Source organism: Schistocerca cancellata, chromosome 1, assembly GCF_023864275.1.
Source record: "Schistocerca cancellata isolate TAMUIC-IGC-003103 chromosome 1, iqSchCanc2.1, whole genome shotgun sequence".
NCBI classification, from domain to species: Eukaryota; Metazoa; Arthropoda; class Insecta; order Orthoptera; family Acrididae; genus Schistocerca; species Schistocerca cancellata.
The window spans coordinates 391898090-391915969 of record NC_064626.1 but is presented as its reverse complement, the minus strand read 5'-3'; the positions used below and the strand labels follow the sequence as shown (position 1 = coordinate 391915969).

Here is a 17880-nt window from a genome sequence, read left to right as displayed (position 1 = left end):
AACTTCACCAAGACCGGTGAAATCACAACACATTTGAAAGTTGAAGTCACAATAAGAATGCGAGATCGGGTAATGTTACCTCAACACTGGGTCTTGACTTTCACGTGACTTCACCCGAAAAATTTGTAAGTTTCTGCATACGTAAAATGCTATATAACTACAAAAATATGGCTCAGAGAAATACAAAAGTTAAAGTCTCCATAAGAAGAGGATAAGAATACACTTGGACTACAATATGCACAAAAGAATGAAGCCATATTATATTTAAAGTGGGGAAAAAGGAGTGCAAGTTAAACCGGAACTTATATGAACTGAGATTGCAATCAAAGATTGGTACAAATATAACAAAAAGGAAATTTAAGTATTAATAAAGCAATATAATCATACATTAGCTGCAAAAACAAAAATGCTATTTTATTTCGAGATTCAATCCAAGGCTTCTCTGCCATGATGTGGATTACATCTATGACATAATCTTACGCATATGAAAACTGCCTAGTCATCCACTGTTTCGAATTTAACGCAACCTCCGCATCTTCAGCTAATTAACGTAATGTTATTTGAGGAAGGTCTCATTAGCAAAAAAATGTATTAACTCTGCAGGTCTTCTGATCTCAGTTTTACTACCAGATATATTTTGCATACAGCTGTTGCTTTCCAGACAGATTACATAAAACTTAAATGTGTAAGTATCATGTAAATGTGCGGAAAATGAGTCACACATGTACACAGTCATTACGAGAAATCAAATTAAATTACATCTGTCATAGTGCAAACATGTAAAACAAGCACTGCTAAGAACGAGTACTAACTTTGACATTCCTTTGGCAATACTAGCTACGACTTCATAAACGTCAGCTTTTATGTTTCTTTGATTATTTTCCAATGGTAGCATAATATCATCAATACAAGTTTGTCAATCATCTGGGAATAGTCTTGTCTTCTTGCAGCAACTAACACGTACCATTCTATACATTGTATCTCTTTGGCCGTCTGTAGGTGGCAGCTAAATCACTACGCAAAACATAACAACGTCTCTAAAGTACGATTACGTTTACATCTGCCGTTTCATATGTCTTTAACCTTGATTTCTATCTGTTAAATGTGCTATATATTAAGAATATTTCTGCCAAATGTTATGAGTACGTTTAGAAGACAAGACAACTATTTATAATTACACTGTCGACGTGATTATTACAGAGCAAAGTATAGTTTTCAAACATAATTGGAGGGGAGGTGGGGGGTGGGTAGCATGATCGCTTATACAGTAACGGGCAGCGCCACGTTTTGTAACAGGAAACTTCGTCTTAACCTGCGTCTGTGTGACATGGATGCCTAACTGAAACGCCTAACGTTCAAAGCAGCCGTCTCAATGCTGCAGAAAAAAACCTATAATATGCAGATGTTCAATTCAGTGTCCAGCCCCCTCAGAGCATAGTCTCCACGTGTCCACCACTGTACGTTTTTTTACTGATTGGGTCTAATGTCTATGACGAAATACGTGTTAATGGCAGCGCTATCAACGAAGATAGCGGAAACAGTTGACGTCCGTCACTGCAATGATCTTGGTGTCAAAAAATGCAAGTGAACAAATATGTGAACACAAACATAACAACAACAACATATGAATAACGCAGTGCTCGATATCAAACCTGTGACCATGTGTGGTACCTCTCACAAAACGCAATACACATCACTAGATACATTTCTTCCTGGTCTTGAGAGTCCAGATATCAGTGACCACAAGGAAACGGCACTCGCATCTTTAATTGTTTTTCCACAAATAAATCTAATCTTTCTGAATGTCAGAAACTGTAGAGCAAATGAACTAAAAGTTCGATCTGCGTAATAAAATTACTACTATAAATACGAAGATTACTGCTTCAGATGCTAGTGGCACTGGGGATTTATACGAAATCACTGGGACAAAATTAATCAGGTGTAGTTCGACACACCATACTAACACACTCACCTAATCCTGTCTTCTTCCCGCAGTCGCACTCGACACATGTTTATTCCAACTGTCCGGAGCAAGCACGATTCACTTCAATACGCTTAACTGCCCGATTTAATTACAGAAACGAGCTCGTACGCTGCTATCTTTTCCCTGATACTGAAGCACTTTCCGGTCGGATTCTCTCTGCAGGCGCTATCTGCTCATGACGTAGGCAGTACTTATCGCTCAGTGGCTAGAAATGATTATACCAGTAAGTGCACAGGAGGTGTATCTCTGCGCTTTCTTACACTTTGTAGGATATATATAGATAGATCATGTCTTTCTGTTTGTTATTCCGTATCCTCACTGGGCTTTGGCAGTCAATGAATCCCGCATTTTTTGGAAGTAGCTGCTCTAAACAGTAAGTTTCTTACACTGATAATTCCCGGACATCCAGGACACCTTCATCGTCTCCCCTTCAACGAAGGGGCCGTGGATGCAATATTTTTAATTGCACATTTGTCCACGAAAATCGGATCACCGAGACAGGGCCACAGCTTTGGTTGATGTTCTGTACCTTCTAATCGTATATTTCGCTCTCCAATGGCAGGTGGAATTTTGCTTCCAGCCGCTGTTCTTTAAGAAACCTTAATCAATGAAATAAAGAAGGTGAAAAATAAAGTACTCGCGCTATTCAAATTGAAATTAACATCAAATAACTTCCTGTAATGCAGACCCACAGCCACTAAAAGTTCTTTAAATGAGGTCATTTTACACTTTCAGCTGCAACTATTTTTATTGTACTGTTGCAATTTCGGCGTATGTGCAGTGTCAAGCAGACGGATTCAATGTCATATTACGGTATAGAAACAGGTTAAAAATAACAACGTCCTTATCGGATGTCACCTTTGATGGTAACAGAGTCAATGGCTATCATAACATGAGTTACAAGATACGTGCATTTGTGATAGTTACATGCAGGTTGAAGTCAGCTAACAACATAAATCTATGTATCACGTTAATCATGTCACTGATGACAGCCGTTGCCATCAAGTGTGACACAGCCCTACATGAGCAATGTTATTTGCAGCCAGTTTCTATGCTGTAACACGACATCGAGTCCTTCTGTTCGGCACTGTACATAAGCCGAAACTGAAGGAGCACAATAAAAACAGTAATAGCCAAAAGCAGAAAATGATATTTAAAGTACATCAACTTTGGCGTAAAGTATAAACTATGTTTGTAATGAACTAGAGGTTCTTTAACATCTAGGGATGACGAGCCACTCATGGCAGAGCGCTCGGCATATGATCAGTTTTGTGGCAAAGGAGGCGGGTAATGATTGCGTGAGACGATCATAATCTTGTGTGGACCTTTTAGGTAGTGGATAAAGGAGTCTTATCTAATGAGTGGATAAGAGCGGAGAGGACTATAGCTGGTTAGAAGGCTTATATTTCTGCACGAATTTCTGAATCCGTAAGTAGAGAGTCAGTTACATCGGTGCAGGGTGCGCTTGTACACGAAATGCCCTACATGTGACGATGGTACTGTGTCTCTGCATAGTTTGCTAGTGAATGTCAAAGTCTCGGAACGTAACATAAAACTGTGAACATAATAAACTTACTACTTGAGGACTTGTATTCGTAAGTGTAGGGACCTCGTGGTCACCCATACTGGGACTCACTCTCACATTTCCCATAAGGGCAGAGGGAGGAGGGGAGGGGGTGGGAGGGAGAGAGGGGGGGGGGAATTTAGTGCAGTGTTCACTTTGAGATAAGAGTAGAGGCATCACCAACAATTCACTCGGCAGAGATTTGGTGCTCGAGTTGTTCACCTAAGGTGCTCTCTCAACCGTTGCAGTCGGGTTGTTTCTTAGAAGCGCATGGCATGACTGCCGGCCGAGATAAGAGTAGGCACGGCATCCGCGTGGCTTGCAAACCGTTGCGACTCAGCTGCTCAGAGTCCACCTCTACTACCTGAGTCAAAAACATCTGCTCCTCTCAAAGGGTAACTGCAGTGGGGCCGAAAGCCGCTCACAACACGCCCGTCGTCAATGTAATCAACGTCATCACGCATGGTGATCGAATGCAAGGTTAACAGAGAGCAAAATGGAACGTTCAGATTACTCCCGAGCATATTCTTCCCTGTCTAAAAGAAAAATAACCACATTGGATACATTACAGAATGCTATTCCGTCACTATTTGCTATTTAATTAAGAACGAAGCTGTTCGTCAGCAAGCTACCATTACCAGGTGTCTTATTGTTGCCTTTCTTCTTCTTCTTCTTCTTCTTCTTCTCCTTCTTCCGTTACGGTCTCGATAGGACCATGCGTAGCCCCCTCATGAAGTGCATTTTCTTCTCGTCCCAGAACCTCTTCATCCTTTCTCTTCTCTTCTGTTCTCCAGCTCTTTTTCAGAGATTTTCAGTATCCACTGGCGACTCTCTTCCCTTGCCTGTACCCTTCGCTGTCGTTGATCTGTGGCATATTGGTCGGTGTGCACTTGCTTCTCCAAGTTTCTTTCCCTTCAACTATGATCGCTGTGCAGACCAATCCTAGGCTAACAAACCACTTGGTTCCCGTCTTTCCTCTAGTCCTCTTCGTTGTTTCCCATACTCTTTTCGCCACTCGGTCTATATTAATCCTGATCCCATGCCCCGCAAATCTTACTTTTTAAGCCTGATTTTCTGATATTGTCCTCAAGCTCCTGTAGTTTCCCTAGGTCTTTGCGTTGACTTTTCACCACCTCTTCTAGGACCTAGTATTTTCAATAATATTTTTCACCTGTCTGTAGTTGTTCTGGGTCGTATTTTCCTAGTGCTTTCGTCTTAGTCGCTTAAGTATCACATGGCTCGACGCTGAGTTGTAGTGTGCCGGTGGATATATTCTTTTTACTGCGTATGTCTCTGGTCATACAGAAGGCTGCATTCATCTTCATCCGCTCTACTATTTCCTCATTGCTCCTGTTTCTTCTTATAAATATTGTTGCCTAACCGTAGTACTCCACATTTGCTTAAAAAGTAACTACACACTCTAACTTCGTTAAGGTTAAGGAGTAATTACTAGGAAGCGAATGTGGTGTATTATCATGTGATAAGAATAAGGCATCAGATGATTGCTGCATGCTGGCACTACGTTTCATGTTACTTTAATGAAATAAATAATGACTGAAGGAGCAAACTCTGCATAATACTCGTACATCGACAATAGAATCATTCAAGGGCCTCTCCTGACAAAGAAAATTTTAAAAACTTTTTTCCTAAATTCCTTCAGCGAATTGGGAAAGGTACTCACACGGTGATCAAAAAAGATGCTATGTTACGCAGTATGAGAAAAAATTTATATTTGTCACGAAAACATTTTTTCACTGTTGCTGTCCCTTCATATGCCGGCTGTCTGTGTTTTAAAAATATGAAGGTATTGAAAATCGTTGAATTATTTGCTCTTGTATTTATATTTATTCGCAATGATATTCCTTATCTCGTATTACCGTTTCTGGTGTGCTCAGCCTTTCCCAGAGGATATTTTGCAAAGGTTCAGTTACAGTAACACCGTCCGCAAATAAGTGTGATTCAGAAGGACTGAATATGTGATAGAACTATTTGACACACAGTTTAGCTTTCCGAATCGATATGTCACCATTATTACTATAGGATTATTAAAAATTGTCAACTACGTTGGGAAGGATACTGAAAACGCTCGTTATTGCATAAAAGCAACCGAATAAAGGGAAAAAATGTTATGGAGCCATATGAACACAGTGAATCGCCCTGAAGAGGGATCATTGTAAGTTATTTGCTGCCCTGTATGGGCTGTAAATGGCACATGAAATAAAAGTACATGGTCAGCTTCTACTCTAAAATATAATCGTCACTCTCGACAGTCAAAATTGGTCAACTTCAAAAAAGCGATTCATGTAAATCGTATAAAAGATTGCGTGAAGCAATAGCGTTCATTTGACAAGCCTCAGAACAATAATTGAAAATACAGCAGTATTGGTACAACAAATTATCCTTCGTCCTCACCCCGCGAGAGCGAGAGGGAGGGAGGGAGAGGGGGGAGGAAGGGGGGAGGGGGTTGGAGGCAGGTCTTTTGCTGACTAGCTTAGGTCTCTAATTTACGTAGCGTCTCATGTACAAAAGCAGTCTCTATTAGCAGAAATATTTCCATGACGTCCGCACGCAGCTCTGTCTTCCATACGTAGGACTGTAACGAAGTCTACTCTCATGTCCTCTACACAGAGCTCCTGGCGATAGACTACGCTTTCCTAGTATCTACTTTCACTCCTGCCTCGCAAATAAAGCAGTGAGATTTCACAGTTTCTACAGCAATGCCCTGCAGTGTGCGACACATTGCTTTAATACTCTTTAATGGAGATACATTACGTTAATTTACATGACTGACTTGACAGCAGAGAAAACAAGTCCATGATCAACATAGGGAAGGACGAATTCATTACCAGTATTAAATATGTCCTAGAATGATGAGAATCAAAGCATATCATGAGAGCCAAAATCGTAAAGTAGCTTGGAGGATGGTTCTCAGGTGATCTAAGTGAAACGATAGCTCTCAAACGAAATAAGATCAAATTATGAAGGGCATACAGAGCGCATATTACTGACTAAGAAGATCCCACAAGAATCCTCGAATTACAAGAAAGACAGTGCGAAAGACAGTGGGACAAAGGATTCTGCGAGATGGTAGACAATGGTACCACCGCCATGAAAATCTGATCCTTGTCGTCAGAACAAGACGACATGCTTTCTATGGCCACCTGTAGGGAATGGACCCCCACGCGCTATCTTACAAGATTTTCAAAGCAGTCAACTAGGGTAAAACCACTGGGTCCCTGAGGTTCAAGCAAATAGAGAAAAACCTTCTAGAACATCAATTACTGACCACGATGACTATCACAATTTAGCTATTGAAACCATACCCTTCCTAATATCCCTTATAAAAGTTAATCACAAAGAGACCTCGAAAAGGTCCGAGGAAAGTTCAGCAAGAAAATGAAGGACTACTGGGCTAACAGAAAAGCCCACGGTACTAACAAGGGAACAGCCAATACACTTCAACAAGAACACCAAAAGGGGCAGACGACTACAGCAAAAAAGCACGCACCAAGGCCCACAGGTGGCCGAAACGAGCTCAAAAAATAATCGACTATTTTTAGATACGAAACGATACAATCAAGAGGACATAATCGTGCATTTTTCTGGTCTATACTCCGACTGAAGAACATAGTACCTCGCCTATATGTATCTCTACCATGCAGTGCTACATCATTATTTTCCATCACAGAAAAGATAAAATGCGGCGCAGTAATAAATAGATAACTATCTAAGCGTACAGCTTTTATGCTTTTTCAGTTATCCCCCAAAGAGTATGGAAAGCTGCAATTCCTGGTAATTTCTTCGATCACTATACAAATCTCCTTCTACTTAGTTTGGGTGCCAGTTTCTTATAGCACGGTATAATAACAAGCTCATCAAAAATTCACTCCATTGCGACACCATAACTGAAAACGTTTATGATTTGTACCCAAGAAGGAAGTGCGGAACACCAGACGGACAGCACAAAAATTAGAGGGACAGGGTAGTCGCTCAGCTGGGAAAGGATAGAGGGCGGAAGCTGGCGTGGCCTGGATTACGAAGCCTCAAGGAATTCGCTTGGAAAATCTTAGACAAGCCACGGAAGACATGAATCGGAGTGGGAAAACAAAGATTTGAGCCGCGTTCCTTTGGAGTGCGAGGCTAGAGTGTTAACCAATGCGTCATCTCGATCGTTCTAGCACTGCAACCGGACGTAAAAGTTTCTTTTCCGTTTCATTTGAGTTCTCCATCATTTGAGCACGGAAAGACTGGTGAGGCAGTGCTGTGTAGAGAGAGTCCAGTGAGCGCTTGAAGGAAACCAGGTTGATAACATATATCGAAGAGGCTACTGTTGACGTCAACAGGCAGAGTTTGTAACGGCCAGCAATCGGTCGGTTTGTGTGCGGAGAGGCTTCCTGCCTGTTCAAACAGGCGGCCGGTTCTGAAACTGTCCATCCCGGACCATGGGCGCCCCCAGTGCCCACCACGCCACAGGCCAAGCCAGACAGCGGCGCGGACGTCACAGACGCCTCCACATGGCTCGGCGTTGGCCGCTTGCAATTCCGCCTTCGTCTACGCCGAGGCCGCAACACACGTGCGCTGCTACGTTGATCGTAGCCTGAAATCCATTGACGTCAAATGCCTTTCTTGTTGACTACCACACTAGCTTCACGTAGTTCCTCAGCTCCGAACACAACACGGGTGGCTCTCCCTACAAAAGACTCGCCAAAGGTGACCTTATCAACGCAGTTGAGAATATGGTCACAGTGCTTAGCAAAAAGTTATATTAATTATCTCAGTCACTGCACGAATATCATTCCGACGATGCTAGTAATGTTGCTAGAGAACATATGCTTTTACGCATTTCTAAAAATAATTTATTTATTCATTGTAAAGGAAGACAACAGCCGTACACTAAATTTAAAAAAGTGGAAGGATACAAAACGGAGACTTGAGCCACAGGTTTATAAGGAGCTACTGCGGCCAGTCGAGTGCCTAGGGGTGACGTCCTTACTGTCTCGGAGCATTCAAGAATATTATGTAAATTGAAAGTGGACGGGGAGAGAGAACAGGAAAGGGAAAGAACTCATGATATCAGCTGCATCGGGACTTTATGCAGAATCAGTGGTGACGAATGAAAATGTTTGTCAGACCAGGACTGCAAACCGGGATCTCCTGCTTACTAAGTAGTTGTGTAAACCAATGCGCCACCCGGACACCAGTGATTATCGCAAAAACGCGGACTGTCTCGGCACGCTCCCCAGCAGACTCATATTCCCACCTTGCGCCACCACTTACCCGCTGTTCCCGTCCGTGTCCTTTTTGCTCGCTAACTTTACGTTCCCACCATCGAGGTAAATCAGCGCCAAAGAAAGTGGTATAGGCATGCGTATTCAAATCCAGAGATATGTAAACAGGCAGAATACGGCGCTGCGGTCGACAACGCCTATATAAGATAACAAGTGTCTGGCGCAGTAGTTTGGTCGGTTACTGCTGCTACAATGGCAGGCTATCAAGATTTCAGTGAGTTTGAATGTGCTGTTATAATCGGCGCACTAGCGATGGACACAGCATCTCCCAGATAGCGATGAAGTGGGGATTTCCCCGTACGACCATTTCCCAAGTGTACCGTGAATATCAGGAATCAGGTGAAACACCAAAGCTCCGACATCGCTGCGGCCCGAAAGAGATCCTGCAAGAACGAGACCAACGACGAATAGAGAGAACCGTTCAGCGTGACCCCTGGGTCCGTCAATACCGACATTGGACTGCTGATGACTGGAAACGTGTTGCCTGGTCGGGCAAGTCTCGTCCCAAATTGTATCGAGCGGATGGACGTGTACGGGTAAGGAGACAACATCATGAGCCCATGGACCCTGCATGTCAGCAGGAGACTGTTCAAGCTGGTGGATTCTCTGTAATGGTGTACGGCGTGTGCAATTGGAGTGATATGGGACCCCTGATACGTTTAGATACGACTCTGACAGGTAACACGCACGTAACCATCCGTCTGATTACCCGCATCCATTCATGTCCATTGTGCATTACGACGGACTTGGGCAATTCCAGCAGGGCAATGTGACATTCCACACGTTCAGAATTGCTACATAGTGGCTCCAGGAACTCTCTTCTGAATTTAAACACTTCTGCTGGCCATTAAATTCCCCAGACATGAACATTATTGAGCATATCTGTGGTGCCTTGCAACGTGCTGTTCAGAGGAGATCTCCTCCCCCTCGTACTCTTACTATTTTATGGCCAGCTCTGCAGGATTCATGGTGTCAGTTCCCTACAGCACACTTCAGAGTCGAAGTCCATGCTACGTCGTGGTGCTGCACTTCTGCACGACATTAGGCAGGCGTATCAGTTTCTTTGCTCTTCAGTATACGAATGCTTGGTGTCCGTTGTTTTGGATGGATTTTCATGATATATCTTCAGTGTGGATGCCCACTAGACCCAGAACAGACACCAAGTATTCATATAATAGCATTCAAGCACATTTCCGCTGAGTGCATTGTTCAGGAGGTGTCAAGTCGGATAAGTCCCAAACTGTAGTTTACGACACTACATGACACGTCCTTCGGCAGATGAAGTTAGTGAGGTATCACAGTAGTTAGATCACTAGACTCGGATTCGGGAGGACAGCGGTTCAAATCCACGCCCATCCAATCAAGATTTACGTTTCCCTTGGGGTCCACAAACAGCAAATTTCGATATAATTCCTTAGAAAAGTATTCTGCCGATAGTATTCCTTATAATTCCCCTATCCCAGCTTTTGCTACGTCTCAAATGGCGCTGTCGTCGATGTGGCGTTCATTCCTCGTCTTCCTTCCTTCCACATATTCTCCTTCAATTCCAATCCATCTAGTTTAACTGAGGGGTCTATGATGTCTTGAAGTTAAGACTGGCTTTCATACCATGCCGCGCGAAGTGTAGACAACTTTTAGTAAGGTGCATCTTGAGAAACGGACAGCTAACGCAGGAGTATGTCTACACACACACACACACACACACACACACACAGACACACACAAACACACACACACACACGGCCGCCAAACTTGGTCACAGATCTCTCACGGTCATTTGAAGCGAGAGCACAAGGCAAGTGCAACCAACGGCACTTCTCAGGACCAAGCAATGGAAAGATTCTAATTCAGAGACCACACCATTTATATCGACTTGTAGGATCTATCAAACGATAATTATCATCATCATTTCCGAATGTTCTGCTGCACTGAAGAAAACTTCATGTTCCTGCAGATGACAGACAAAAGCATCGAAATACTGACAAAGAATGTGGAATATGAACATAGATGCACACATGAATGTATATGTTTTATTAAGTAGTATAGTATTTATGTGTGCTGTCTGTTCTTTGAGACATGACTCGTAGTGACTGCCATTGTTGGTCATGACGGTGAAATAACTACTTCACTGCTTTCGTAGAGGACTAAACAACATCTACTACTTGTACAGTGTGTACAACAATGTAGTGAAACTAGATTTTATGGTGTAGCAATCCAACGGTAGTTTTTTTCAACCCTAACCACTTAACCAATGCTCCTTCTCAATAGTTTCCCTTTAAGACAGACGTCAGCATAGTTAGTTTTCTGTAATTCATGACGGTAAAATAAGCCAGTTATATTATGGGACTAGTTGTCTTCTATGATCTCAGATCTGTTTTTTGGACTTTAACTACCTTAAATATTTCAATTTGAAGTGTACCTCTTATCAAATAATGCACTGTGGTTACCGATTCTTACAAAATCTCACTCCTTGTCTGGTACCATCGCAGCCGACCTTGGCTGTTGCCGATCCGCCACACTCTGAACACATCAGACTTAACCAGTGCGTGATGGATGTACTACAAACAAAGCCGATAGACCGCTATCACAATGAACGATAACCCATAGTCTCAAAAACAGTTACACTACCACTACATAAGCACATACTTGGAAACTTAAATTACGAAATTCAAGCTAAACGCCACAGAGAAAGACACAAAATTGATACCAAGTAGTAATGTCTTTAAAAAATTCTTTAAATGACGCTGATACTAACAGCCACGACGTCTCAATGAGGGAAAAAATCAATATACCCAAGGAAGTGACTATGCGCTTAACATTTTTTTTTATTTCGAAGTTATTAGGAGGAGGAGGAGATTAGTGTTTAACGTCCCGTCGACAGCGAGGTCATTAGAGACGGAGCGCAAGCTCGGGTACGGGAAGGACGGGGAAGGAAATCGGCCGTGCCCTTTCAAATGAACCATCCCGGCATTTGCCTGAAGCGATTTAGGGAAATCACGGAAAACCTAAATCAGGATGGCCGGAGACGGGATTGAACCGTCGTCCTCCCGAATGGGAGTCCAGTGTGCTAACCACTGCGCCACCTCGCTCGGTTCAAAGTTAATACTAGTGCATACAATAGAAAAATAAATTTTGTTAGTGGTAAAGCAAAAACCCAGGCAACATAGCACGTCAGGAACAAGAGTCTTTGCATTGATCGATCATTGTCAATAGCACTATCATCATCAGAGAAATTGAATAATAAACGAGCTATATCAGTCTGTGTGTGTCTTACAGTGAATTTAACTTTTGTTATCTTTCGATGTCTATCCAATGAACTACACTAGCTTCGGAAAATGCTGAAACAAGCATGTAAAACGAAGAACAACTTGTGAACATATAGACGTGAAGGAAGGCCATGGAAAAAATGCTACGGAGCGCTGCTTACTGGCATTTTCGGCAATGTGTTGGAATTTATTGTTGCGTTAATTTATGTCACTGTCTGCTGCTAATACATGGCTCTGATCAATTTATTTCATTGTTATTTGGGTAACAACAGCGGGAGAAATTACTCCGGTACTCATGACAAATACACTCCTGGAAATGGAAAAAAGAACACATTGACACCGGTGTGTCAGACCCACCATACTTGCTCCGGACACTGCGAGAGGGCTGTACAAGCAATGATCACACGCACGGCACAGCGGACACACCAGGAACCGCGGTGTTGGCCGTCGAATGGCGCTAGCTGCGCAGCATTTGTGCACCGCCGCCGTCAGTGTCAGCCAGTTTGCCGTGGCATACGGAGCTCCATCGCAGTCTTTAACACTGGTAGCATGCCGCGACAGCGTGGACGTGAACCGTATGTGCAGTTGACGGACTTTGAGCGAGGGCGTATAGTGGGCATGCGGGAGGCCGGGTGGACGTACCGCCGAATTGCTCAACACGTGGGGCGTGAGGTCTCCACAGTACATCGATGTTGTCGCCAATGGTCGGCGGAAGGTAGTGGTCGGCGGAGGTGCACGTGCCCGTCGACCTGGGACCGGACCGCAGCGACGCACGGATGCACGCCAAGACCGTAGGACCCTTGGCAGTGCCGTAGGGGACCGCACCGCCACTTCCCAGCAAATTAGGGACACTGTTGCTCCTGGGGTATCGGCGAGGACCATTCGCAACCGTCTCCATGAAGCTGGGCTACGGTCCCGCACACCGTTAGGCCGTCTTCCGCTCACGCCCCAACATCGTGCAGCCCGCCTCCAGTGGTGTCGCGACAGGCGTGAATGGAGGGACGAATGGAGACGTGTCGTCTTCAGCGATGAGAGTCGCTTCTGCCTTGGTGCCAATGATGGTCGTATGCGTGTTTGGCGCCGTGCAGGTGAGCGCCACAATCAGGACTGCATACGACCGAGGCACACAGGGCCAACACCCGGCATCATGGTGTGGGGAGCGATCTCCTACACTGGCCGTACACCACTGGTGATCGTCGAGGGGACACTGAATAGTGCACGGTACATCCAAACCGTCATCGAACCCATCGTTCTACCATTCCTAGACCGGCAAGGGAACTTGCTGTTCCAACAGGACAATGCACGTCCGCATGTATCCCGTGCCACCCAACGTGCTCTAGAAGGTGTAAGTCAACTACCCTGGCCAGCAAGATCTCCGGATCTGTCCCCCATTGAGCATGTTTGGGACTGGATGAAGCGTCGTCTCACGCGGTCTGCACGTCCAGCACGAACGCTGGTCCAACTGAGGCGCCAGGTGGAAATGGCATGGCAAGCCGTTCCACAGGACTACATCCAGCATCTCTACGATCGTGTCCATAGGAAAATAGCAGCCTGCATTGCTGCGAAAGGTGGATATACACTGTACTAGCGCCGACATTGTGCATGCTCTGTTGCCTGTGTCTATGTGCCTGTGGTTCTGTCAGTGTGATCATGTGATGTATCTGACCCCAGGAATGTGTCAATAAAGTTTCCCCTTCCTGGGACAATGAATTCACGGTGTTCTTATTTCAATTTCCAGGAGTGTAGTATAGGGAATGAGCAGACAAAATGAGCATCCAGTGCGATGTGACGTGGTACAAGCAGCGCACGTTCAAACTATTTGTATGCCACAGTCGGTGAGATGGCTTCGAATAACGGCCGCCTTACAAACAGACCACTCTATCCTTGTATGGAAACTAAAGAAACCTAAATATTTGTAACAAATGTCGCCTGCCTCTTACTTTCGAGTTATTTGCAGATTGCACGTAGTTATGTGCAGGTAGGGGTACTAACAGAGCTCTCCATCACTTGCTATAAATTCTCAAACTGAATTTGATGTTCCTATGAGTGAGTGTATCTTAACTAATGGGCGCCAAATCGATCAACTACATTCTAAAATGGTGGAAACGATGCCTATATCCTAAAGGTCTCACACCACAAAATCCATCAAAGTACTTGCTCAACGAAATTAAGGGGCTCTAAGAGGGATGAGGATGGTGCAGACTGTGAAAATAATAAACAATAAGTTTGAAAACAGAGTTTTATCAACACACAAGAACTGAAAATATAGACGTGACGTTGTGAGATACAGAAGTCAGAAAAACTAGAATAACTACGTAATATCAGTTTAGGAGTCAATGATAGAAAAATCATAAAACAATACAAGTAGAAGACTGCCCAAATGGAAACTAACCAACGACCTAGACTTTTGATGGCAGTGGGATAATGAGGCTCATAAAATGTATAGCCCGTCGGACCACGATAAAGTAAGATCTATGGATTGGAAGTTCGTACCACAGAATTACTTTGACATTCTATTAACAGTGTTTGGTACAGACTAAATTTCCTGATAAGTAGCAACAACGTGGGGTGGTAGCGCAGCAACAAAGTGGGGTGGTAGTCTACAGGCTTTGCAGTTCGAGCTCCATTACTTCACGAAAATTCGCGCACAGGAATTACAAATTGCAAGGGAAACCACCAGACTAGAGGTTTTGGTTTTCAAATGGGACGCTACGAGAAAATACGGCAGCTACGTGTAGCACAACATACTTTGAAGAACTCCATTAATATACTTCATTTAACACAGCCATGGCCGATTCGTTGTCACATCCTTCAGCACTACACCATGTCACATTGCCAAGTAGTCGATCAGAAGTTAAAATGTAAATCACCTTCTAACTAGAGGCCAGCAAGACCTAATATCGGTTGAAAGATGGCAGAAGTTAAAGTTACCGATGAAACATTCCCCCAGGCGACGGTTGGGTAACCGGCCCGCGATTGTTTCAGTCCGGCCCACCAGGCCACGTAATTAATTCATTAAGAAACAAAATTCACGACGCACAGATAAATGTAAACATCTGAAGATAAACATAAAGTGAATTCACTCTCTAAAACGCGTGTTTCCAGGCATCATCTGTTGGCGTGACGTGTCGGGAAAGGGGTGCCATTCATATCGGTGCGTGACCCAATAAACAGACACTATAGTTCTGGTTTTATTCGCTAGAAGCCGCTGGTGTCGCGACATGTGACGAGCCGGCCCGCGAGCTTAATTAAGTACGTGAAACAGGTCCGCACGCCACCAAAGATTGCCCATCCCTGCGGCCTAGGCATTAGATCTGTCATCACTCCTATTCAACGTTTAAAATAATGAAATGCATTGAGTAGCAAATGCTACCTTAGAGAAATTAGCAAAGCACATCGTATTTGTATTCGAGTGACAGCACTACACTTAAAGGCTAATAAATTGACAACTAGTCAGTTTAGTCAAACAAAATAGTGAAAGTATTCACGCGTATATTCCAGCAAAAGGGGAGACCCGACAAAACGTATCCAACGAGGAGAAGAACAGAAATATTCAGAAGTAATCATACAGTGTAAATTGTTGATATTTTACAGCATAGATGTTTAGCATTGTGAATTCGATGGTCGGTGGCCGTTGTATGGCGAGGAAACTCTTGAGCATAAACAGTTCTGACCTTGATGCAGCCAAGAACTCTTTCGTCGAAATGTTCCTGGAACGTTTTTGTATTGCTGACGGGTTAGAAAGTGGAGCGTATTATGTTTGAGATTCCATCAGACTGATACTTTTAGCAGAACGACGAAATATGCTATACACATACAATGAGTAAAATTTTATTATTTACTATCATTCCTCATATTGCAATTTTAATAGCCAGCAGTGTATTAGAATCGTTTTAGGTAGGACGGTGTTTCGAATTAGTAAATAGTTATTTTTATGTAGATTTCGTAGCATCACTGTCCGAATGAATTGCAACAGTGTAGAAGATGTCGATGGGATGTTAAATCCGATCAATTAACACACAGAACAGTATGCTACATTACATCCACGCGTCACGGGGTGTGATAATTTGCATACGTTCATGTCCAGTCGAATTCATTCGTCCGGGCCACTTCTATTTGCCCCACCCTGTACATCTTTTTTTTTTATTTTCTTTATTATTCGATGCGTCAGGTTCACATGTGCCAAGAGGTAGTAAACATTACAACCTGTGTTGTAGAAAGTACCAATTGAAAATTACTAATTTTAACACATTCACCTTTAAGTACTATCGTATGCGTCAGATTACACCTGTTGTACACTTCACAATAACTGTTCGAATATCCCATCACCCACTTCAATTCATTTGTTCATTCTTGGGAGAACAAATGATAATTGTCTGAGTGCCTCTGCACGTTCCCTAATGTGGATGGCAGCGTCCATGATGCTCCCAAGCGGTTGATCTAGCATATTCACGTTTCGTTTGTACACTTAAGACTTCATCCGATCCCATAAACTAAAACCAATTGCGTTGTTGGCCAGTTAACTGTACAACTATGAGCAATCCAGTGAATTGGTTAAGACACATACGTGCGCGCCACTAGCTTAAAAATAGATGTACCGCGTGATCAAAAAGTCAGTATAAATTTGAAAACATAATAAACCACGGAATAATGTAGATAGAGAGGTAAAAATTGACACACATGCTTGGAATGGCATGAGGTTTTACTAGAACAAAAAAAAAAAAAATGTACTGCTAGACGCGTGAAAGATCCCTTGCGCGCGTCGTTTGGTGATGATCGTGTGCTCAGACGCCACTTTCGTCATGCTTGGCCTGCCAGGTCCTCAGACCTCAGTCCGTGCGATTATTGGCTTTGGGGTTACCTGAAGTCGCAAGTGTATCGTGCTCGACCGACATTTCTAGGGATGCTGAAAGACAATATCCGACGCCAATGCCTCACCATAGCTCCGGACATGCTTTACAGTGCTGTTTACGACATTATTCCTCGACTACAGCTATTGTTGAGGAATGGTGGTGGACATATTGAGCATTTCCTGTGAAGAACATCATCGTTGCTTTCTCTTACTTTGTTATGCTAATTATTGCTACTCTGATCAGATGAAGCGCCATCTGCCGTACATTTCTTGAACGTTTGTATTTTTTTGGTTCTAATAAAACCACATGTCATTCCAAGCATGTGTGTCAATTTGTACCTCTCTACCTACATTATTCCGTGATTTATTCAGTTTTCAAATTTATACTGACTTTTTGATCACCCGGTACATTAAATGCGTTCTATCCAGGAAACGGTTCGTAATACGGCATATGCGCGTATGAACTATTTACCTCAAATGAGAGTTCCTGTCATATCTCTGGATACTGACCATTGCGTCTTGGGGCACCCTGTATGTATTGTGTAAGTAATGGTCGCACAACACTCCCTCGGGGCACACCGAGTGTTACTTCTACGTCTTAGGACTTCCCTCGTTCAGAATGACACGCCACGTTCAGTTTGCTAGACTGCTACTGGATGGAAGCAGACTTGTGTGCCGGCACTGAGAGACAAGGCGCAGGGCGCAGGCGCCGCAGCGCGTCCTTCGCCACCTGCAGCTCCTTTGGCAGGCAGCGGACGGCGGCTCGGTTTAGGGAAGGCCCAGCCGGGCATCCGCTGTTCAAGGAAACTGCCGGCGTCAGCGCGGTGCCGCGCCATCGGCTCGCATCTCACGCACTGCCCTGTCGTCCGGCCGCAGTCACCGGCATCCCTAAGTCCGCTTGGCTAACCACGCCTACATCTGCATCC

At 43.8% G+C, this 17880-nt stretch overlaps 1 protein-coding gene across 3 annotated transcripts in view; it reads right to left on the bottom strand.

The window, feature by feature from the left end:
- The window catches only part of LOC126175634 (endothelial PAS domain-containing protein 1), a 702263-nt gene that overhangs the window by 342331 nt on the left and 342052 nt on the right, over positions 1 to 17880 (bottom strand). The window contains exon 1 of one of the 3 annotated variants that reach the window (XM_049922533.1): positions 1973 to 2095. The exons of the other annotated variants lie outside the window; for them this stretch is intronic. Within the exon in view, the coding sequence (XP_049778490.1) occupies positions 1973 to 2010 (38 nt within the window). The 5' untranslated portion in view covers positions 2011 to 2095. Of the gene's footprint in view, positions 1 to 1972; positions 2096 to 17880 lie in introns of those variants that run through there. 3 annotated transcript variants of the gene reach the window in all.